The sequence below is a fragment of the Hemitrygon akajei genome, unplaced genomic scaffold (assembly GCF_048418815.1).
Source record: "Hemitrygon akajei unplaced genomic scaffold, sHemAka1.3 Scf000111, whole genome shotgun sequence".
NCBI lineage: Eukaryota > Metazoa > Chordata > Chondrichthyes > Myliobatiformes > Dasyatidae > Hemitrygon > Hemitrygon akajei.
The window spans coordinates 1,255,840-1,279,794 of NW_027331997.1; the positions used below are offsets into that span (position 1 = coordinate 1,255,840).

Below are 23,955 nucleotides of genomic sequence, written 5' to 3' on the forward strand. Positions count from 1 at the left end.
GGGCCTGAGACACCATCCCTCAAAACACTGACAGCCACAGTCATCTCTGTCTGGACCACAGGTCCTCATCTCACTTCCCCGGATGTTATTTGAGAAAGCCCAGGCTGAGAGTTCCTCACTCTGGTTGAGCAGGATTACTGACATTGGAACCATAGTTTTACCATGCTGTGGAATTTCAGCACAAACCCAGCAGGCCCCTAGTTCTACCTGTTTGGCATAGGTATGGCAGAAAGACAGAAATGTGTTAACATGGGGGCCCCCGGATGCTGGGGTGAGCCCTCTCAAAGACATAAACATGAACACCACTAACAACCAATACATTTTCCATTAGTCCGAGAGAGACCTTCTACTCAGTTCCTTCAGTAACATGTTTGGCACCTAATTGATGTATCCACCGAGATTGCCCCTTCAGTTTCACAGCCGTGGGAATGGTCGGTAACACCTGATATGGTCCTCTCCTCCGAGGTCCAAGATTCCCTTAATTCCAGTTCTTCATCAGGAAAAAAAATCCCAGGTTCCATGGTGCGGAGTAGTTCTCTTCCTTGTAAGCCTGTCATACCTGTGAATGTATGCTTGGAAAATCTTGGTTAGTTGGCATATATATTTCCCCATGTCTTCCCCTCGCGTATGAATATCCAATTTGGCTGGTAGACTTTCTGGGAGCAATGATACACAAGGTCTTAGTCCCCAGGGTGTTTTCATGGACCATCCATAAATGATTTCAGCTGGTGACAACCCTGTTTTCCCCTGTGGGGTAACCCTCATGTGGAACTGGGTGACGGTAGGACCTTCAACCGAGTCCAGTCTCCACTGTTAGATTGGCCAGTTTACTCTTCAGAATGCCATTGGCTCTCTGCACTGTGCCAGCGGCCCGTGGGTGGTGTACACAGTGGAATTGTTGCTTGATAGCTAGTTTGTTACGTATGCCTTTGTTTACCTTCATCACGAAGTGTGGGTCATTGTCAGAGCTCAGCATCTCTGGCAGGCCGTACCTGGGAAGTATTTCCCGTAATAATACCCTCACAACAGTCATAACAGTATTATTGGTAGTTGGAACAGCTTCAACCCATCTACTAAACACATCTATAATATCTAAGCAGCATCTATAGCAATGTACTCTAGGCAATTCAATAAAATCATCCTGTAGACACAAAAAGGTCCACCTGGCAAGGGAGTTGTACCCGATGTGCAGGGTACAGGTTACCAACTATTCCCTCCTTTCCCATGTGCATACAATTATGTAAAATATTGTATAATCGACCAATATTAGTAAAAACTGTGTAGGAACACAAACCTGTCCCGCTAGGTGATCCAAAAACCCAGGTCGGGGTCTTTCTGGCACCCCATCTGGGACCACAGTTTGTGCTCCTCCTCAGAGGCGTCCCCCTGAGAAGAACAAAACTCGACGTAGCTGTAGAGCAGTGAGTAAGTTGTTTACAATGGTGGCATTACTAATGGGGTGGCCAGAGGAAGTCAGGAATCCCCACGTTCCCAGAGAGCCCCATAGTCATGTACAATTCCAAATGCATAACGGGAGTCTGTGTAAACGTTCCCACTTTAGTCTGTTGCTGGGATACAGGCATGAGTCAGAGCAAACAGCTCAGCCTTCTGGGCGGAGACAGCTGCTTCAAAAGATGCCTGTTCAATTACTTCACCGTCCATCATTATTGCATAGTCAGAATATTGTTACCCTGCTGGATCCACAAAAGAGTTTCCATCCTCATAAAACGTTGCCTCGTGATTGAGGGGATATTGCTATCTGGTGATCCAGACAGGGGGGCAGTTGGTGCGACAGACTTCTTGGCCTGAAATTGCACAGAGATGGGGTACAGCGTCTTGGGATCGGTCAATATTAAAAGGTTGTCTTACCAGATATCCCGTCTTCACCTCAGACTCCTTCCCGTATTAGACTAGACCCACGGCAACGTCTTGCCAGTCTCCCTCGGTGCTGGAGGCTTGTTTCGTTAGGGTTTAGGCCAGGAACCCTGGGCTCTTTGGCTTGAACCCAGTGCAAACCCTAATGGTGGTATGGGGAACTACCAGTTCTGTCTGTTGCCAAAGGAAATCTGGAAATTCGGCCAGTAATGCAAAACCGTCTCTTCCTTTAACCTGTCTAATCATCGTGACTGGGAACTTCTGTCCATCGAGGGGTGCATAATATTGGCTTTCCTCAGTGGCACACCCCGTAGGGTCAAAGCACAGAGTCACATGAGGGTCGGTTGCTGGCAGAAGGAGTGGAGTCCAAACTAAGTGCCCTCCACTTGGGGGTCGGAAACTGGGGAAGCTGTCGGTTGTTCACCTGTCAAGGGTGACAGCATTGTCTGTGCAAAGAATCTCGACTTCCAACAGACAGAGCAAGTCTCTCCCTGCAAGATTACACCCCCGTCTGGTGGTGACTGTAAATGAAACCACACATTGGTTCCCCTGGAATTCCACCTGCAGTGGCTGGGTACGTGAATACGTACGTTCCATGCCTTCGAACCCAGACAGAGTGATTGTAGCATCTGATAGCTGGAATCACTTTTCCGATACTATTTCCTGATCGAGACTGGTTGTGGTTGCCCTCATATCAATCATAAATGGAACTGGATTTCCAGCAACTTGCAATATTACATTGGGCTCTTCCTGACGGTTGGCACTCATGGTTGGAAGCATCTTCTTGTCAATTTCTAAACGGGTTGTTGTCCCCTCATGTCCCTTGTTAGGTTTTTGTTCCCATTTCTGTTCCTCAGATATAGCCTGCTCGCATCCTTCTTCCAGCTGAGCATATTCACCTTTAATATTAGTTCCCTTCGGGGTTGATCGAGATTCAAAAGTTGGGTCCTAATGATATGTCAAAGCTCGTCGCATTAGATTTCGGTCATTGTCAGTCCAATCCATATTATTTGTTTTAATCATGTTGGCGAACTTAGTTGCTAAGCATTGGAGCAGTAGGGCATTGAACTGGGGGGACAGATTCCCATCATTAAAGTCTTGGTCTCCTGCGAAGGTGCCGTAGCAGGCCACAAATTGCTCTCAATAGTCTGGTCCTGATTCCCCAGGCTTAGGTTTGCATTCAGGTACTTTAGTGATGTTTACAGGTTGCTGGAGAGCCCTTTCCAAGGCTTGAATGATCTGGTCCATCTGTTCATTCTCATTATGTTTTCCCATCTGTAACTCCTGATAGGTTTGGTGTCTCAATTCTGCCTTCCATTTCCACCCATCATCAGCTGAGAGAATCATGCAGGAGAGACCGAATAAATCTTGCAGAGTCGCATTAAACATTTGTACAGTACTGTGGACACACTGAGCAAACTGTGCTGGTTTTTCTTTTCTATCTGGGGCCTGATTCATGATCATTATCATTTCTTGAGGCTTCCAGGGAGCATACACAGGATTCACTGAGGGCTGTCCCTCCTCCTAGTCCTAGGGGGAGCATTTGCTACTGCTGTTCAGGAGGATTTAAACTAATGTGGCAGGGGGATAGGAACAAGTGCAGAGAGACAGAGGGGTGCAAAATGAGAGTAGAAGCAAAAAGTAGTAAGGTGAAAAGTAAAAGTGGCAGGCAGTCAAATCCAGGGCAAAAATCAAAAAGGGCCACTTTTCAACATAATTGTATAAGGGCTAAGAGTGTTGTAAAAACAAGCCTGAAGGCTTTGTGTGTCAATGCAAGGAGCATTCATAATAAGATGGATGATTTGAATGTGCAGATAGTTATTAATGAATATGATATAGTTGGAATCACAGAGACATGGCTCTAGGGTGACCAAGGATGGGAGCTCAACATCCAGGGATATTCAATATTCAGGAGGGATAGACAGGAAAGAAAAGGAGGTGGGGTAGCTTTGCTGGTTAGAGAAGAGATTAACGCAATAGAAAGGAAGGACATTAGCCTGGAGGATGTGCAATCGATATGGGTAGAGCTGCGTAACACTAAGGGGCATAAAACGCTGGTGGGAGTTGTGTACAGGCCACCTAACAGTAGTAGTGAAGTTGGGGATGGCATTAAACAGGAAATTAGAAATGCGTGCAAAAAAGAAACATCAGTTATAATGGGTGACTTCAATCTACATATAGATTGGGTGAACCAAATTGGTAAGGGTGCTGAGGAAGAGGATTTCTTAGAATGTGTGCGGGATGGTTTTCTGAACCAACATGTCGAGGAACCAACTAGAGAGCAGGCCATTCTAGACTGGGTATTGAGCAATGAGGAAGGGTTAATTAGCAATCTTGTCATGCGAGGCATCTTGTGTAAGAGTGACCATAATATGGTGGATTATTTCATTAAGATGGTGAGTGACATAGTTAATTCAGAACCAAATGTTCTGAACTTAAAGAAGGGCAACTTTGAAGGTATGAGACGTGAATTAGCTACGACAGACTGGCAAATGATATTTAAAGGGTTGACGGTGGATAGAAACATAGAAAATAGGTGCAGGAGTAGGCCATTCGGGCCTTCGAGTCTGCACCGCCATTCAGTATGATCATGGCTGATCATCCAACTCAGAACCCTGTACCTGCTTTCTCTCCATACCCCCGATCCCTTTAGCCACAAGGGCCATATCTAAATACAGCCAATGAACTGGCCTCAACTGTTTCCTGTAGCAGAGAATTCCACAGATTCTCCACTTTCTGTGTGAAGAAGTTTTTCCTCATCTCGGTCCTAAAAGTCTTCCCCTTTAACCTTAAACTGTGACCCCTCGTTCTGGACTTCTCCAACATTGGAAACAATCTTCCTGCATCTAGCCTATCCAATCCCTTTAGAATTGTATACGTTTCAATAAGATCCCCCATCAATCTTCAAAATTCCAGTGAGTATAAGCCTAGTCGATCCAGTCTTTCTTCATGTGAAAGTCCTGCCATCCCAGGAGTCAATCTGGTGAACCTTCTTTGTACTCCCTCTGTGGCAAGAATGTCTTTCGTCAGTTTAGGGGACCAAAACTGCTCACTAGGTGCGGTCTCACCAAGGCCTTGTACAACTGCAGTAGAACCTCCCTGCTCCTGTACTCAAATCCTTTTGCTATGAATGCTAGCATACCTTTCGCCTTTTTCACCGCCTGCTGTTCCTGCATGCCTCCCTTCAATGACTGGTGTACAATGACACCTAGGTCTCATTGCACCTCCCCTTTTCCTAATCGGCCACCGTTCAGATAATAATCTGTTTTCCTGTCCTTGCAACCAAAGTGAATAACCTTACATTTATCCACATTAAATTGCATCTGCCATGAATTTGCCCACTCACCTAACCTATCCAAGTCACCCTGCATCCTCTTAGCATCCTCCTCACAGCTAACACCGCCGCCCAGCTTCGTGTCATCCGCAAACTTGGAGATGCTGCATTTAATTCCCTCATCTAAATCATTAATATATATTGTAAACAACTGGGGTCCCAGCACTGAGCCTTGCGGTACCCCACTAGTCACTGCCTGCCATTCTGAAAAGGTCCCGTTTACTCCCACTCTTTGCTTCCTGTCTGCCAACTAATTCTCTATCCACATCAATACCATACCCCCAATACAGTGTGCTTTAAGTTTACACACTAATCTCCTGTGTGGGACCTTGTCAAAAGCCTTTTGAAAATCTAAATATACCACATCTACTGGCTCTCCCCTATCCACTCTACTAGTTACATCTTCAAAAAATTCTATAAGATTCGTCAGACATGACTTTCCTTTCACAAATCCATGCTGACTTTGTCCGATGATTTCACCTCTTTCCAAATGTGCTGTTATCACATCTTTGATAACCGACTCTAGCATTTTCCCCACCACCAACATCAGACTAACCGGTCTATAAATTCCCGGTTTTTCTCTCCCTCCTTTTTTAAAAAGTGGGGTTACATTAGCCACCCTCCAATCCTCAGGAACTAATCCAGAATCTAAGGAGTTTTGAAAAATTATCACTAATGCATCCACTATATATTGGGCTACTCTGGGATGCAGACCATCTGGCCCTGGGGATTTATCTGCCTTTAATCCCTTCAATTTACCTAACACCACTTCCCTACTAACATGTATTTCCCTCAGTTCCTCCATCTCACTAGACCCTTGGTCCCTTACTATTTCCGGAGGATTATTTATGTCCTCCTTAGTGAAGACAGAACCAAAGTAGTTATTCAGTTGGTCTGCCATGTCTTTGTTCCCTATGATCAATTCACCTGTTTCTGACTGGAAAGGTCCTTACATTTGACTTGACCAATCTTTCTCTTTTCACATATCTGTAAAAGCTTTTACAGTCAGTTTTTATGTTCCCTGCCAGCTTTCTCTCATAATCTTTTTTCCCTTTCCTATTTAAGCCCTTTGTCCTCCTGTACTGGTCTCTTAATTTCTCCCAGTCCTCAGGTGTGCCGCTTTTTTTTGCTAATTTATATGTTTCTTCTTTGGACTTGATACTATCTCTAATTTCCCTTGTCAGCCACGGGTGCACTACCTTCCCTGGTTTATTCTTTTGCCAAACTGGGATGAACATTTGTTGTAGTTCATCCATGCGATCTTTAAATGCTTGCCATTGCATATCCACCATCAACCCTTTAAGTATCATTTGGCAGTCTATCTTAGCTAATTCACGTCTCATACCTTCAAAGTTACCCTTCTTTAAGTTCAGAACCTTTGTTTCTGAATTAACTATGTCACTCTCCATCTTAATGAAGAATCCCACCATATTATAGTCACTCTTACCCAAGCCTCGCACGACAAGATTGCTAACAAATCCTTTCTCATTGCTCAATACCCAATGTGGAATGGCCTGCTCTCTAGTTGGTTCCTCAACATTCATATGCAATGGCAAGCATTTACAGATTGCATGGATGAACTACAACAAATGTTCATCCCAGTTTGGCAAAAGAATAAACCAGGGAAGGTAGTGCACCCGTGGCTGACAGGGGAAATTAGGGATAGTATCAAGTCCAAAGAAGAAACATATAAATTAGCCAGAAAAAGCGGCACACCTGAGGACTGGGAGAAATTCAGTGTCTAGCAGAGGAGGACAAAGGGATTAATTAGGAAAGGGAAAAAAGATTATGAGAGAAAGCTGGCAGGGAACATAAAAACTGACTGTAAAAGCTTTTATAGATAAGTGAAAAGAAAACGATTGGTTAAGACAAATGTAGGTCCCTTACAGTTATAAACAGGTGAATTGGTCATAGGGAACAAGGACATGGCAGACCAATTCAATAACTACTTTAGTTCTGTCTTCACTAAGGAGGACATAAATAATCTTCCGGAAATATAGAGGACCGAGGGTCTAGTGAGATGGAGGAACTGAGGGAAATACATGTTAGTAGGGAAGTGGTGTTAGGTAAATTGAAGGGATTAAAGGCAGATAAATCCCCAGGGTAAGATGGTCTGCATCCCAGAGTGCTTAAGAAATTAGCCCAAGAATTAGTGATAATTTTTCAAAACTCCTTAGATTCTGGATTAGTTCCTGAGGATTGGAGGGTGGCTAATGTGACCTCACTTTTTTTAAAAATGAGGGAGAGAGAAACCGGGGAATTATAGACCGGTTAGCCTGACATCGGTGGTGGGGAAAATGCTAGAGTTGGTTGTGAAAATGTGATAACAGCACATTTGGAAAGAGGTGAAATAATCGGACAACGTCAGCATGGATTTGTGAAAGGAAAATCATGTCTGGCGAATCTTATAGAGTTTTTTGAGGATGTAACTAGTCGAATGGATAAGGGAGAACAAGTGGATGTGGTATATTTGGATTTTCAAAAGGCTTTTGACAAGGTCCCACACAGGAGATTAGTGTGGAAACTTAAAGCACACAGTATTGGGGGTATGTTATTGATGTGGATAGAGAATTGGTTGGCAAACAGGAAGCAAAGAGTAGGAATAAATGGGACCTTTTCAGATTGGCAGGCAGTCATTAGTGGGGTACTGCAAGGCTCAGTGCTGGGATCCCAGTTGTTTACAATATATATTAATGACTTAGACGAGGGAATTAAATGCAGCATCTCCAAGTTTGCGGATGACACCAAGCTGGGCGGCAGTGTTAGCTGTGAGGATGCTAAGAGGATTCAGGGTGACTTGGATAGTTTAGGTGAGTAGGCATATTCATGGCAGATGCAACTTAATGTGGATAAATGTGAGGTTATTCACTTTGTTTGCAAGAACAGGAAAACAGATTATTATCTGAATGGCCGATTAGGAAAAGGGGAGGTGTAACGAGACCTGGGTGTCATTGTACACCAGTCATTGAAAGTGGGCATGCAGGTACAGCAGGCGGTGAAAAAGGCAAATGGTATGTTGGCATTCGTAGCAAGAGGATTTGAGTGCAGGAGCAGGGAGGTTCTACTGCTGTTGTACGAGGCCCAGGTGAGGCCACAGCCAGAGTACTGTATGCAGTTTTGGTTCCCTAATCTGAGGAAAGACATTCTTGCCATAGAGGGAGTACAAAGAAGGTTCAACAGATTGATTCCTGGAATGGCAGGACTTTCATATGAAGAAAGACTGGATCGACTAGGCTTATACTCGCTGGAATTTAGAAGACTGAGGGGGGATCTTATTGAAATGTATAAAATTCTAAAGGGATTGGACAGGCTAGATGCAGGAAGATTGTTTCCTATGTTGGGGGAGTCCAGAGCAAGGGGTCACAGTTTAAGGATAAAGGGGAAGCCTTTTAGGACCAAGATGAGGAAAAACTTCTTCACACAGAGAGTGGAGAATCTGTGGAATTCTCTGCCACAGGAAACAGTTGAGGCCAGTTCATTGGCTATATTTAAGAGGGAGTTAGATATGGCCCTTGTGGCTAAAGGGATCAGGGGTATGGAGTGAAAGCAGGTACAGGGTTCTGAGTTGGATGAACAGGCATTATCATACTGAATGGTGGTGCAGGCTTGAAGGGCCTAAAGGCCTACTCCTGCACTTATTTTCTATGTTTCTATGTGTAGAAAATTAAAATCTCCCACAATCACAACCTTATGCTTACTACAAATATCTGCTATCTCCTTACAAATTTCCTTCTCCAATTCTCGCTCCCAATCAGGTGGTTTATAATACACCCCTATAAGTGTTACTATACCTTCCCCATTCCTCAATTCCACCCAAATAGGCTCCCTAAATGAGCCCTGTAATCTATCCTGTCAAAGCACCGCTGTAATATTTTCTCAGAAAAGCATTGCAATACCTCCCCCTCTTGCCCTTCTGATTCTATCACACCAGAAGTAACGAAATCCAGGAATATTTAGTTGCCAATCACACCCCTCCTGCAACCATGTTTCACTAATAGATACAACATCATATTTCCAGTTATCAATCCATACTCTAAGCTCATCCACCTTTCTTACAATGCTCCTAGCATTAAAATAGATGCATTCAAGAAACTTTCCACCTCTTCCTCTCTGTTTATCCCTAATGGTGCAAATAACTTTATTATCTCTTTTTTTCACTTCTCCCCTACACCTTCAGTCTGAACGCTCCTACATCAGGGAGGAAGTTCAAATCATCTCTGTGTTAAAAGTTTAGCCATCATGGTGACTGAAGGCAGCTGCAGGTTCATGAGGGACTGTTACTGTGAGATTCTGCAGTTCTTGCGGCTGCTCATCGTACCCAGGACTGAACCCTGGTCACTGAGCATTGGAGGAGTCTGTTCTGCTGATGTTAGCCTTAAACTAGACTGGCATTTAATATTGTGGATCTGTGAAAGATAAATCAGTTCTGTATCAAATCCCATGTCTCAGGTACTTACTGTCTCTACCACACTCACAATGTACACTAGAAAGGCCACTCGGCCCATCTGGTTCCTGCCCAAGTTTCTGTTCCATATCAGTATATCAAAATCTCTCCCTGCCATTCCCCTCTCACTCTCCCTGAGGTGACAGGTTGCAACTAGTCACCACTCTGTGGGATAGGAGATTTCCCATGAATTTCATGGAAACATATAAATGCACAACACATTACAGATGCTTTGTCCCACATTGCCGTGCCGACCATGTATCTTACTCTAGAAACTGCTCAGAATTACTCAACCACATAGCCACCTATTTTCCTAAGCTCCATGTTCCTATCTGAGAGTCTCTTAAAAGACTCTATTGTATCTGCCTCTACCACTGTTGCTGGTGGTGCTTTCCACACACACACCACTCTTTGCTTAAAAAAGTTAGCTCTGACATCTCCTCTGTACTTACTTCCAGGCAGCTTAAACCTATTCCCCCTTGTGTTAGCCATTTCAGCCCTGGGGGAAAAGCCTCTGGCTATCCACACGACCAATGCCTCTCATCATCTTAGACACCCGCATGATTTTCTCCAGGGTGAATAAGACGATGAGCTGACTAGTTTTGACGTTCTCTCTCTCTCCCTATCTCTCTCTCTCCTTGTGTCTGACGTCACAGCCCCGCCTCACTCAGGCAATTAAAGCGACACTCACAGGAAATGAACCTGCGGTCTCGCAACACAATGCGCATCTAAAGCCTGACAGCAGACCAGTGAGTAAATCTTTGATGGTGCAGAGTCAAAAACCAAAAAAGTTGCCAGCCTGAGTCAGGGCTTTGGGGCTCCAGAGAGAGATGGGGTCTAGAGTTTATGAGGAGGAGGAGGAATCAGACCAGCAGGATGTGGCTACAAAAGGAAGGTCAGAAACATTTGTAAACTGGTTGACTGAAAAAAAGGTGGTTAATTTCAGGCAGCAATTGTGGAGAGGAATAAAAAGACAATGTTTAGGCCGAGCCCCTTCAGCATGCCTAGCCTGTGTACTCCGCTGCTTAGTTGCTCTCTGAATTGCAGAGTTCCTCCAGCGTTTTGTGTGTGTGCGTCTCTGTATTTCCAGCAACTGCAGAATCTCCTGTGTTTTATAACTGCATTTTACTTTGGCATTAGATACACGTTGATATTGAGTATATTGTTTATGGGAGCCGCTTTCTGCATTAAAACAGCTGCAGATTTTTTCTATACACACTATTAAAAAAATGAGGTATGGACATTGAACCAGTGCTTGCAGAAATGGTTAATGGCACCGTGTTTACCCATAAGGCCATGCGTTAAAAATTTCGCCAGTGCTGAAGCGCCAATGAAATGCGCAGCCGTCAGCCTGTGGACGTCCCTGAGTTTCACGCATGCACGCAGTACACAGAAGGCCTTGAAAATGTCGGGTGCAGGTAAGAGCGATTCTCCATGTTTTTATCTTAAACACCAAATTCACAACAATTCCTGTGAAATCCGGACACCGTGGCCAACAATTCCGGGACAGTCCTGCCCTCTTCCCTCTCTCTCAGCCCCACGATCCGTACACATGCCCCGGGGAGCTTCCGGCTGCAGAGTGAATGGGATCCGATGGATCTTTCAGACAGAGCTGAGCTCCAGCTATCTAAATGCAAGGATTAGGAACTCAGAGAAAGGGAACAAAATCTTTTACATCAGCAATTGAGAAAATCACCTTTGTTCTACCTCCAATCACTAATAAGAGAAAATCTGAAGATTCTGGAAATCCAAGTAACACTCACACAAAATGCCGGCAAAATTCAGCATTAGTACTCTTTTCCGTAGATGCTTCCTGGCCTGCTGAGTTCCTCCAGCATTTTGTGTGTGTTGCTTGTTCTACCTCCTCTTGTTCTGGACTTTTCTACCCATGAGAGCATGTTTTGTCCCATTCTCTCTGAGTACATAATGATATCTGGGGAAGCAAGTAGCTTTCACATCACAAATGTGCCAGACTCCAGTGAGACAGACTACTGCCCTTCCCTTCATATTCATTGGCATTGCCATCACTGAGCTCACTACTGTCAGTCATCGGGGGAGGCTTCAGGGGAATACAGAAACTGGTGATACTTGTGTGTATTCTGATGTTGCAAAAGTTGCTGGAAAATTTGCAAGTGGGAAGAAGTGGAGTGATATTTGGAAATCTGACTTTTTAAAGTGTAACTTAGCAAGCAAACCACATATGGACAATATGCAAAAACTTTGGTGAGAAAATCCTTCATTACCCATTACAGGCCTGCTACATAGGTTGTGAGAGAGTGCAGATGAACTGGATCGAACCCAGAGGAGATCAAAGTTCCTATTAACAGTGATTTGCTAGCTGTGAAAATGAATACCTCTCTATAAAAAAATTCACTGTGCACATCTTGTCACTGGGTAAAAAAAATGCACAGTGCAAGTCTTATGTACACACTGGTTATTACAAATTAGAGGGGGTATTGGAGGGAAGATGGGGAGACCTGTAGTGTCCCTGATGCCCTCACTTACAAGAAATGCATCCAGCTGCAGCTTGTAACCCTGCACTTTAAGGAGTTGGAACTTGAAACGCATATGGGGATTGATGGTCATTCTAGATACCAGCACTCTGCCCAGTCAGGAGATGATTTCTCTTCCAACTTGGGTTTAACCTCACTGTAACAGTGTGATACCAAATCAAAACTTGGCAACTCAAGTAATCTCATCTGAAATGTTGTCCTACACCCATTGATGGATTTTGTAAATCTTCTACAGGTTAAAAACGAGAAGGAATTTGTCTCCAGGGATCCCAAACACAGCATGCCAGTTTTGTTGTCTCTGTCTAGATATTTAAGAAGTGGAGCAAGGGATTCAATCGACCATCCTTCCTGCTCAGACTGTGGGGAGGGATTCACTCGGTCATCTGAGCAAGTAGCAAGCCCGGCATTTTACACAGGAGAAAGGCCGTTCACCTGCTCAGACAGTGGGAATGGATTCACTCTGTCATTTCAACTGAAGGTACATCAGCAAGTTCACACTGGGCGAGGCCATTCATCTGTTCTGTGTGTGAGAAAGGATTCTGCCGGGCATCCCACCTGTGGACCCAAGAGTCAGATCACACTGGGCAGAGGCTGGTCATCTGCTGAATTTCGGGAAAGGGATTCTCTCGGTCATCTGACCTAATGGCACACCAACGTGTTCACACCAGGGGGCAGCTATTCACCTGCACAGTCTGCGGGAAGGGATTCACTCAGTCATCCACCCTACTGGAACATCAGCGAGTTCACACTGGGGAGAAGCCATTCACCTGCTCAGAATGTGGGAAGAGATTCACTCAGTCATCCACCCTACAGATTCATCAGCGAGTTCACACTGGGGAGAAGCCGTTCACCTGCTCAGTCTGTGGGAAGGGATTCACTCAGTCATCCAGCCTACTGAGCCATCAGCGAGTTCACACTGGGGAGAAGCCATTCACCTGCTCAGACTGTGGGAAGAGATTCACTCAGTCCTCCCACCTACTGAGTCATCAGCGAGTTCACACTGGGGAGAGGCCATTCACCTGCTCAGTCTGTGGGAAGGGATTCACTCATTCATCCCACCTACTGAGTCATCAGCGAGTTCACACTGGGGAGAAGCCGTTCACCTGCTCAGAATGTGGGAAGAGATTCACTCAGTCATCCCACCTACTGAGTCATCAGCGAGTTCACACTGGGGAGAAGCCGTTCACCTGCTCAGAATGTGGGAAGAGATTCACTCGGTTAGCTAACCTACAGAGTCACCAGCGAGTTCACACTGGGGAGAGGCCATTCACCTGCTCAGAATGTGGGAAGGGATTCACTCATTCATCCACCCTACTGAGTCATCAGCGAGTTCACACTGGGGAGAAGCCGTTCACCTGCTCAGAATGTGGGAAGAGATTCACTCAGTCATCCACCCTACAGATTCATCAGCGAGTTCACACTGGGGAGAAGCCGTTCACCTGCTCAGTCTGTGGGAAGGGATTCACTCGGTTAGCTAACTTACAGAGTCACCAGCGAGTTCACACTGGGGTGAGGCCGTTCAGCTGCTCAGAATGTGGGAAGAGATTCACTCAGTCATCCCACCTACAGAATCATCAGCGAGTTCACACTCGGGAGAGGCCGTTCACCTGCTCAGAATGTGGGAAGGGATTCACTCAGTCATCCAACCTACTGGTACATCAGCGAGTTCACACTGGGGAGAAGCCATTCACATGCTCAGAATGTGGGAAGGGATTCATACTGTCATTCTACCTACAGAGACACCAGCGAGTTCACACTGGGGAGAGGCCATTCACCTGCTCAGTCTGTGGGAAGGGATTCACTTAGTTATCTAACCTACTGGTACATCAGCGAGTTCACACTGGGGAGAAGCCTTTCACCTGTTCAGTCTGTGGGAAGCGATTCACTCAGTCACACCATCTGCAGAATCATCAGTTAGTTCACACTGGGGAGAAGCCGTTCACCTGCTTAGACTGTGGGAAGGGATTCACTCAGTCATCACAACTACTGGCACACCAGTCAGTTCACAGTGGGGACTGGCCGTTGTTATGAATCCCTGGGTTTCGTTTGCTGTGGACTGTCATTTTAAGAGAGAGAGATGAAGAAGGTGAATCAGTCTGACTTGCAGCTTGTTTACATCACTTGCAGCTTGTTTAGTTTTAACCGAGGACACAGACACTCAGAGTCAGATGGAGACGAAGGAGGAAAAACTGAAGGATCGACACCAGGGAACTAGTGGCCAAGGGTCACTGTTTAGAACTTTCCTATCCCCACAAGGTGGGTTAATTATCGATTCACCGTACATTGAATGTGTGGTTGTCACCTTGTTTGATCCATAGGAGTGGATCGGATTTGGCGCATCCTGTGGAGACCACTTGTGTGTTAACCCTTGCCTGGCTGTGGTGTTGTAGTTCACTTGGAGATGATACACCTTGTGACAAGTCACTTTCGGTGATAATTTGTATGTGGATTTGGAACGATGATGGATAAAATCTACAGCGACTGTTCTCTCGTTTTACCACTGTAGAACCTGTGGAATTCTACATATTTGCGTTCTCTCGCCATTTACCATGGATTACAAATCTCTCTCTCATCGCCTGTAGTTGAACGGAACTTTCATACTTTACCATCTCAAGACTCCAAGCCTTGTTTCCCCCGAGCTCAATAGTTTGGGAGTTACATTTACACACATCTATAAACTTAACACTGTTAACTTCTGTTTATCTTGTTTAAGTTGCAATATTACAAGTAGATTCTAATAAAGATAGATTTAACATCAAAACCAGACTCCAGGTGTAGTCTATTGCTGCTGGTTTGTTTCTAAAGCATTATGGTTTGTAAAAAATTTGGGGTGTGGGTCTGGGATATGAACAAATTTGGGGGCTATTGATCGATGAATTATCGATTTGATTGGGGAAATCCCTTTTGATTTATTTGTGTGGAAATCAGCAGCAGTGGATATTTATAAATTTCTGGAAGTGCCAACCCCTGAGGCATTAGGAAAAGCCAAAAGGAATGAATTGCTGACTGTTGCTAATGGGCTGAATCTTAAGCAGGTAAGGGGGTGTGAAAGACCAGGGAAGCATAAAACTGGGAGAGGAGGTAAAGGTAAAACAATAGGGGTTATATATAGGCATCCACCCCCTTTTTCAGAGACTAGGATCCCTGTTTCAACCGGTAATGATGTGTATTTCAATGTGTTCATCTCTCAGTCCTCGATTCTCGAAATGAAAGGGTTATCACATTTGATTTTTCTTCATATGATGACCCAACCATTTCAGGGATCGGTCTATTGAAACTTCATTGCACACTCTATAACAAATACTCTCTAACCACTTTGTTAATCCTCTGTGCAAAAAATGTCCATCTTCCGCAGCCCTGTGTTGCCCCAAACACTCACCTCCTACCCCTGTCATTGGCCCCACTTGCAGGTCAACCGACTGCAGGTGTTTCGCCCCCAACGTGAATCCCTCTGCTCGCCACCAGCGTGGGCTCAGACATTTCCACCGGGACAAACATCCTGTCCGCCCCCTCTCACACCATCTTTTTCCTTTCAATAAAATCCCTCCTCTCCCTCCCCAGGGAACTGGCATCAAACCGACGGGCCGAGCGGTCTCCTCCTACCTCTCGGCGACACATCAGACTCCGGCCACAGAAGACGCTTCACAAATCCACCAACTTTCCTTGGAGGAAAATGGAAATAAATCAAAAAACGGACATTTACTCCGCTGTGATGTGGAGTTTGAGGCCGGAGCGGGAGACGAACTCAGCGGGGGTAACGCCCTCTGGACTTGTCCACCTCTGCGACTGGTGGTAACAAGTGATTGACATCGCTTTGCAACAATGGGAATAGCGCAGCCCCTGAATCCTCTGTTGACAGCGGTAGGGGAGGGCTGGTCACGTGATTATTAGCCCAGCTATTAAACTGATAAAGCCCGAGCTCACCAGCGCATGGATGACGTAAGACGCTGTGCACGTAAGGGCAGATCCCGGTGTGGGAAGCCGATGCGTGACGTCAGGCGCGAGGGGGTCTGTGTGACATCACCTGTGGGGATGCGCTCGCATTTAAATGCACCTTAATGTGTGTTTCTTATGACTTGAGAGGGACAACAACATTAATCACGGGTTTCATGACTGAATCCAGTGTTGTGAGATGTAACGTCCCCTGTTATGTGTCCGGCTGTGCCGTGTTGTTTGGGGGCTATTGATCGATTAATTATCGATTTGATTGGGCATATCCCTTTTGATTTATTTGTGTGTGGAAATCAGCAACAGTGGATATTGATAAATTTCTGTGGGTTGGATGACTGAGTGAATCCCTTCCCACGTACTTCCTCATCCAGGGCATCCACTCTTGGTCTTCCTGGAATCATTCTTTGAAACTTCTCTGGACCCACTCCAATAAGAACACATCCTTTGCTCAGATAATAAGTCGGAAGTACAGGTCGGAATCTGCTCACAATACACCAACAGTGATCTGCCCAATGCGTTATAAAGCTATAGTATCACATCCTTGCTCTTATATTGCTAACATTGCAGTTGTCATCCTTAATCAACTCAATCTGCAAGCAAACCTTTAGCGCCTCTTGCTCAAGGACTCACAAGCACTTATGCACCTCTAATTTTTTCAAGTTTCTCCCATTTATTTTTTTTCTACACCCAATTACTTCTACCAAATGTACATGACTTGCATGCACTGTGTTTCAACTGCTACTTTGCTGGCATTCTCCAGACCTATCGAAGTCCTTCTGCAGACTCCCGCTTTGCTCTAAACTACCTGTCCCGTACCTATCTTTGTATCAACTGCAATGTTCGTCACCAAGGTATCAATTCCGTCATCCGTATCATTCAGATTTAACATGAAACGATGCGGTCTCAATACTGACCCCTGCAGAACAGCATTAGTTACCGACAGCAAAACAGAATTGCCCACATTATTCTGACTCTTTCTCCCTTGTCAGTACAAGTTTCTTTCCTGTAATTCCATGAGCTGTGATCCTGTTCAGCAGCCTCACGTGCAGCACCTTAGAAACATAGAAAACCTGCAGCACGTTACAGGCCCTTTGGCTCACAAAGCGATGCCGAACATGTCCTTGCTCTAGAAATGCCAAGGGTTACCTACAGTTCTCTATTTTTCTCAGCTCCGTGTACCTATCCAGGAGTCTCTTAAAAGACCCTATCGTGTCTGCCTCCACCACCATTGCCAGCAGCCCATTCCAAGCACTCACCACTCTCTGTGTAAAAAACTTACCCCTGACATCTCCTCTGTACCTACTTCCAAGCATCTTCAAACTATGCCCTCTCGTGCTAGCAATTTCAGCCCTGGGAAAAAGCCTCTAACTATCCACACGATCAATGTCTCTCATTTTCTTGTACACCTCCATCAGGTCACCTCTCATCCTCCATCACTCCAAGGAGAAAAGACTGAGTTCACGCAACCTATTCTCAAAAGGCATGCTCCCCTATCCAAACAACATCCTCGTAAATCTCCTCAGCACCCTTTCTATGGCTTCCACATCCTTCCTGTAGTTTGGCGACCAGAACTGAGCACAGTACTCCAAGTGGGGTCTGACCAAAGTCCTATATAGCTGGAACATTACATCTTGGCTTTTAAACTCACGCCTGCGGTTGATTAAGACCAATGTAAAGTATGGCTTCTTAACCACAGAGTCAACCTACATAGCAGCTTTGAGTCTCCTATGGACTCCGTCCCCAAGATCCCTCTGTTCCTCCACACTGCCAAGAGGCTTACCATTAATACTATATTCTATCATATTTGACCGAAGAAAATGAAGCACATCACACTTCTTTGGGTTGAACTCCATTTGCCACTTCTCAGCCCAGGTTTGCAGACTATCAATATCCCTCTGCAACCTAAGCCAACCTTTGTGTCATCAGCCAATTTACTAACCCGTACCTCCACTTCCTCATCTAGGTCATTTATAAAAGTCACGAAGGGTAGGGGTCCCAGAACCGATCCCTGAGGCAGACCACTGGTCACCGACCTCCATGCAGAATATGACCAGTCTACAACCACTCTTTGTCTTCTGTGAGCAAGCCAGTTCTGGATGCACAAAGCAATGTGCCCTTGGATCCCATGCCTCCTTACTTTCTCAATAAGCCTTGCATGGGGTCCATTGTTGAAGATCATCTGAAAATCCAAGCAAACAACATACACTGCCTCTGCTTTATCTATCTTGCCTGTTATTTCCGCAAAGTATTCCAAGAGATTTGTCAGTCAAGATTTCCTCGAAAGAATCCGGCTGACTTTGGCCTACTTCATCATGTTTCCCCAATTACAGTACCCAAAAAACACACTCTTAGTACACTCTAACATCTTCCTGACCACTAAGGTCAGACTAACTGTCCAATAATTTTCTTTCTTGCGCCCCCTCTCTTCTTAAATTGTGGAGTGGCATTTGCAAATTTCTGGTCCACCAGAACCGTTCCAAAATCTAGTGATTTCTGATAGATCATTACTCATCACTTGAAGAGAAAACTAAGGGGGAACTTCTTCATTCAGAGCCGGGGAGAGTGTGCACCGAGCTGCCAGAGCAAGTGGCAGGGACGATTGTAATCTTTAAGAGAAGTTTGCTTAGGTCACTGGATGAGAAGCATATGGAGGGCTATGGTCCAGGTGGAAGTTGTTGGAACTCGGAAGATTAATGCTTTAGCACGGACTAGACTGGCCGAATGGCATTTTCCTGTGTTGTAGTGTCTTATGACTCTAATGCCTTCATAATCTCTTCAGCTACCTCTTTCTGAACTCTGCAGTGTCTTATCTACCTTCAGGCCTTTCAGCTTCAAAAACACCTTCTCTCCTTGGTAAACGCATGTATCCTCACTTCTGCCCCAGGTACTGCTGAATGTTTGGCATTTATGTAATAAATTTAACGACACAATTGTAGTGGGTGTCTTCAATCTGCAGGAGGATTGGGAAAGTCAGATTGGCGTGAGATCGCAAAAGAGGGGATGTATTGAATGCAAACAACATGGGTTTTTAGAGCAGCTGATGGTTGAGCCTACTCGGGGAACTGCTATCTTAGATTGGGTGTTATGTAATAACCCAGATCTTATTAGGGAGGTTAATGTAAAGGAACCATTAGAAGGCAGTGATCATAATATGATTGAATTCCTACTGCAATTTGTGAGGGAGAAGCACAGGTCACATGCGTAGTATCGCAATGGAATGAAAGGGAATTACAGAGGCGTGAGAGAGGTGATTCCCCAGGTGGATTGGAGGATGCTGGTGGAGATGACGCCAGAGCAGAAATGGCTGACGTTTCTGGGAATAGTTCATAATGTACAGGATAGATATGTCCCACAGACGTAGTTCTCAAACAGCGGGGCTAGGCTATCGTGGCTGACAAAGGAAGTTAAGGACTGTATAAAACCATATAAGGTAGCAAAAGTGAGTAGTAGGTTGGATAATTGGGTAGCTTTTACCATTCAACAACAGGCAAATTTAAAATAAAAGCTATAAGGGGAAAGGTGAAATATGACAGCAAACTATACAATAATATAAACCAGTTATAAAATATACGAAAGGGAGGCGAGAGTTGATATTGGACCACTGGAAAATGATGCTCATGGGGTACAAATGGGGAAGAGATGGTAGATGAACTTGATAGGTACTTTGCATCCGTCTTGTCTGTGGAAGACACCACCAGTGTGCCAGAGATCCGTGAGTGTCAGGGAGCAGGAGTGAGTGCCATTGCTATTACAAAGGAAAACGTGCTAGGCAAACTCAGGTTCTTAAAGTGGATAAGTCACCTGGACCAGATGGACTACATCCCAGAGTCCTGAGAGAGGTTGCTGGAGAGATAACAGATGCATTGGTCATGACACACTAAGAATCACTTGATAACAGATGAGGTTTTGGGGTACTAGGAGACTAATGAAATAATGTCAAAGCCAGCATAGGTTCTATTCAGGGAAATCTTGCCTGACAAGTCTGTTACAGATCTTCGAGGAAGTCATAAGCAGGATGGACAAACGAGAGGCGGTGCATATCATTTACTTGGATTTTCAGAAAGCATCTGATAAGGTGTCACACATGAAACTGCTTAACAGGATAAAAGTCAGAAGTAATACTGGCATGGTTAGAGGAATTGCTGACAGCCAAGAGGCAGTGAGTGGGAATAAAAGGGGCCTTTTCTGGTTGGCCAGCAGTGACTTGTGGTCTTCAGGGGTCAGTATTCGGTCCGCTACTTCTCACATGGTTTGTCAGTGATCTGGATAATAGAACTGATGGGGTTGTGTGGCTCAGACTGTGGAAAGAGATTCACCACATCATCTCTCCTAGTGACTCACCAGTCAGTTCACACTGCAGTGAGGGATTTCACCTGTTCAGTCTGTGGGAAGAGATTCACTCAGTCATCTAACCTACAGAGACACCATCATGTTCACACTGGGGAGTAGCTGTTCACCTGCCCAGACCGTGGGAATAGATTCACTCGATCTTTCAACCTACAGAGTCACCAGCGAGTTCACACTGGGGAGAGGCTGTTCACCTACTCAGACTGTGGACAGGGATTCACCAAATCATCTCACCTAGTGACTCACCATTCAGTTCACACAGCAGAGAGGGATTTCACCCGCTCAGATTGTGAGAAGGGATTCACTCAGTCATCTGATCTGCTGGCATACAAGTGAGTTCCACTGGGGAGAGGCCTTCGACCTGTGAATGTGGGAAGGCATTCACACGATCATCTCATCTATTAAAACACCAGCGAGTTCACACCACTTAGAGGCCGATCGTCCGCTCAGACTTTGGGAAGAGATTCTGTCAACTGTCTCCACCAAGGCTGCATCATTGTGTTCCACTGGGGAGAGGCCATTCACGTGCTGTGAATATGGGAAGGGATTCACTCAGTAATCTAACCTTGTAACACACGACCGGGTTCACATTGGGGAGAAAGTTTCAATAAGCTGTAGGCTGGATATTTGCCCATACCCGTTGCTGAATGCAATTTCGACAGTGACTGGGGGAGTCTAGTACAAGAGGGCATGACTTAAGGCCCATTCAGAACAGAGATGCGATGAATTTTTTTTAGTCAGAGAGTGGTGAATCTGTGGCATTTGTTGCCACGGGTAGCAGTGGAGGCCAAGTCATTGGGTGTGTTTAAGGCAGAGATTGATAGGTATCTGAGTAGTCAGGGCATCAAAGGTTATGGTGAGAAGGTGGGGGAATGGGACTAAAGGGCAGATTGGATCAGCTCATGATGAAATGGTGGAGCAGACTCGATGGGCCAAATGGCCGATTCTGCTCCTGTGTCTTATGGTCTTATGTGATTTTTTTTCTCATTTGTGTTATTCCTCTTCCTCCTTCTGTCCAAAGTCGTGTCAATCTCAGTGGGTTTGAGTGTAAATAGTCTTTTCTAAACTTGTCATTTCAGTTCTTACTTATCTTTGTAAATTTTACTGATTGAAATGGGACTAAGATATTTTCATTAAAAAAAGTCAATGCCGGTATTGATGGAAGTGTTTATTGCCTTTGTTGTATTTGTTAACTATTGAGCTCTGTTCGGCAGTTTTTTAAAGCCTTGAAATAAATTTTGTCAAAGGTTTTCCCAATATTGCACTACTTTCTGTTGTCTTTGCTTGTTGATTTTTCAGATACGTGGTTATCACGAGTCCCGGTGAAGGGTCATGGCCGGAAATGTTGATTCCCATCCATAGATGCTGCCCGACCTGCTGAGCTCCTCCAGCATTTTGTGTGAATTTCTCTCGATTTCTTGCATCTGCAGGTCTTCCTGTTTCCAAAATATTTATATGTTTAGTGAAATAACAAGCTGGTCGTGGGTTTGTGTGGCTCTGTTGGTAAAATATTAAATAAAATCATTAGATAAGAGGTGGCATAGGGTTGGGCAGTGTGGAATCTGTGGGTAGTATTAAGGAACAGCAAATGTACAAAAAAATCCTTGATGGGAATTGTATAGTGACCCCAAAACAGTAGTAAGTATGTGGTCCACAAATTACAATGTGAGATAGAAAATGAGTGCCAAAAGGGGCAATGTTACAATAGTCATGGGGGATTGCCATGCAGGAGATTAGGAAAATCAGGATGGTGTTGGTCTCAAGAGGAGGAATTCCTAGAATGCCTACAAGATGCATTTTTTTTAGAGCAGCTCGTGGTTGAGCCCACTTGGGGATCAGATATTCTGGATTGGGTGCTGTAATGAACCGGAATTAATTAGGTCACTTGAGTTCAAGGAACCCTTCGGGACAAGTGATCTTCATATGATCAAATTCACCCCGACATTAGAGAAGGAGAAACTAAAGTCAGATATGAATAAAAAGAGAATTAGAGAGGCCTGAGAGAAAAATTGGTCAAAATTGATTTGGAAAGAACACGGGCAGGGATGAAAACAGAGCAGCAATGGCTGGAATTTCTGGAAGCAATCTGGAAGTGACGGGATATACACATCACAAAGAGGAAGTAGTATTCTTAAGGTAAGGTGACAAAACCGTAGCTGCTAAGAGAAACCAAAGACAACATAAAGACCAAAGAGGGCACAGAACAAAAATTACTAGGCAGTTAGAGAATTGGGAAGTTTTAAAAATGAACAGAATGCAACCAAAACCATTAAGAAGGAAGAGATGAGATACATAGATGAGCTAGCCAGTAATATTAAAGAGGGTACCATTTTTAATTTCAGGTACATATTGTGTAAAAGAGAGACAGAAATGGATACCAAACCACTGGAGAATGATGCTGGAGAGGGAATAATGGGGTGAGGGTGAAAGGTGATGGCTGATGAACTGAATAAGTATTGTACTCACTCTTATCTGTGGAAGGCACTGGCAGGAATATGGAAGTCCCAAATGTCAGTGGTCAGAATGTGTAAAGATACGTTACTCGGGAGTAAGTAGAAGGAAAGGCAATGGGCTGTGAATTTTTTTTTACTGGAAGGAGAAATCGATATTCATGCCTTCAGGTTGGAGCTACGCAGGTGGAATATGATGTGTTTCTCTTCAACCCTGAGGCTGTCAAGTGGAGCAACTCCAGCCATTGCTATTCTGCCATCATCCCTGCCAGTGTCCCCTTCCAATCAACTTTGGTAAGCTCTTCTCCAGTGCCTCCGTAGTTCCCCTCACTCCACTAATAATGATGCATCTTGTTTTACCTTTCCCCTCTCAAAGTGAAGGGTGGATTCAGTCGTGTTATTATCACTGTATCCACATGCTCCCTTTACCAAAAGCTCCCCAATCAAATTTGGTTCATTCCAGAATTAACTTTTCCCTAGTGGGCACAATCGCAAAGGGAAGGTAGGTCACATCCGGAATTTTCAATTTAGCGGGCGATTTCCTCTGACGTATTGGGAAATCATGTACGAGGATAGTTACAGCAATGGCTTGCCATTGTTGTATTTGCCTTCTGCCGGGTGAGATTTTTTTTAAGAGATCAACAGCTCTTAACCCAGCACGGATGGAGAGCATGCAAGGGTGCCGGCTGGATTCAAACTCAGGATCTCCCGCCACTGATGCCACTACCCCACCAGCCGGCTGCACAATTCCAAGCTGTTCTAAAAGGCATCTCATTGGTATTTTCCAAATTCCCTCTCCTGAGATCAAGCACCGATCTTATTTTCACAATCTACCTTCACCCATCCCACTCATGGACTATTTGTCTCACTCCCATCGGGGGTAGATACACAGCGTCCTCACCAGGACTACCAGCCTCTGGGACAGCTACTTTTCCCAAGCAGTAAAGCTGATAAATATCTCTACCCACTAACCCACCCTTCCACAACACCAAACACCTCTATCATTTCCTGTCTGTCATCTTATATGCAGGCATCCTATGC

At 44.9% G+C, this 23,955-nt stretch overlaps 1 protein-coding gene and 1 pseudogene across 1 annotated transcript in view; one reads left to right on the forward strand and one right to left on the reverse strand.

Annotated features, from left to right (window-relative positions):
• Window positions 1–23,955, reverse strand: part of LOC140723378 (uncharacterized) — a 425,409-nt pseudogene that overhangs the window by 278,716 nt on the left and 122,738 nt on the right.
• LOC140723394 (uncharacterized) overlaps window positions 1–23,955 on the forward strand; it is a 175,092-nt gene that overhangs the window by 6,720 nt on the left and 144,417 nt on the right. The window contains 2 exon segments of the mRNA XM_073037976.1: window positions 10,947–11,071; window positions 12,402–14,155. Coding sequence (XP_072894077.1) covers window positions 12,809–14,155 — 1,347 coding nt within the window. The 5' untranslated portion in view covers window positions 10,947–11,071; window positions 12,402–12,808.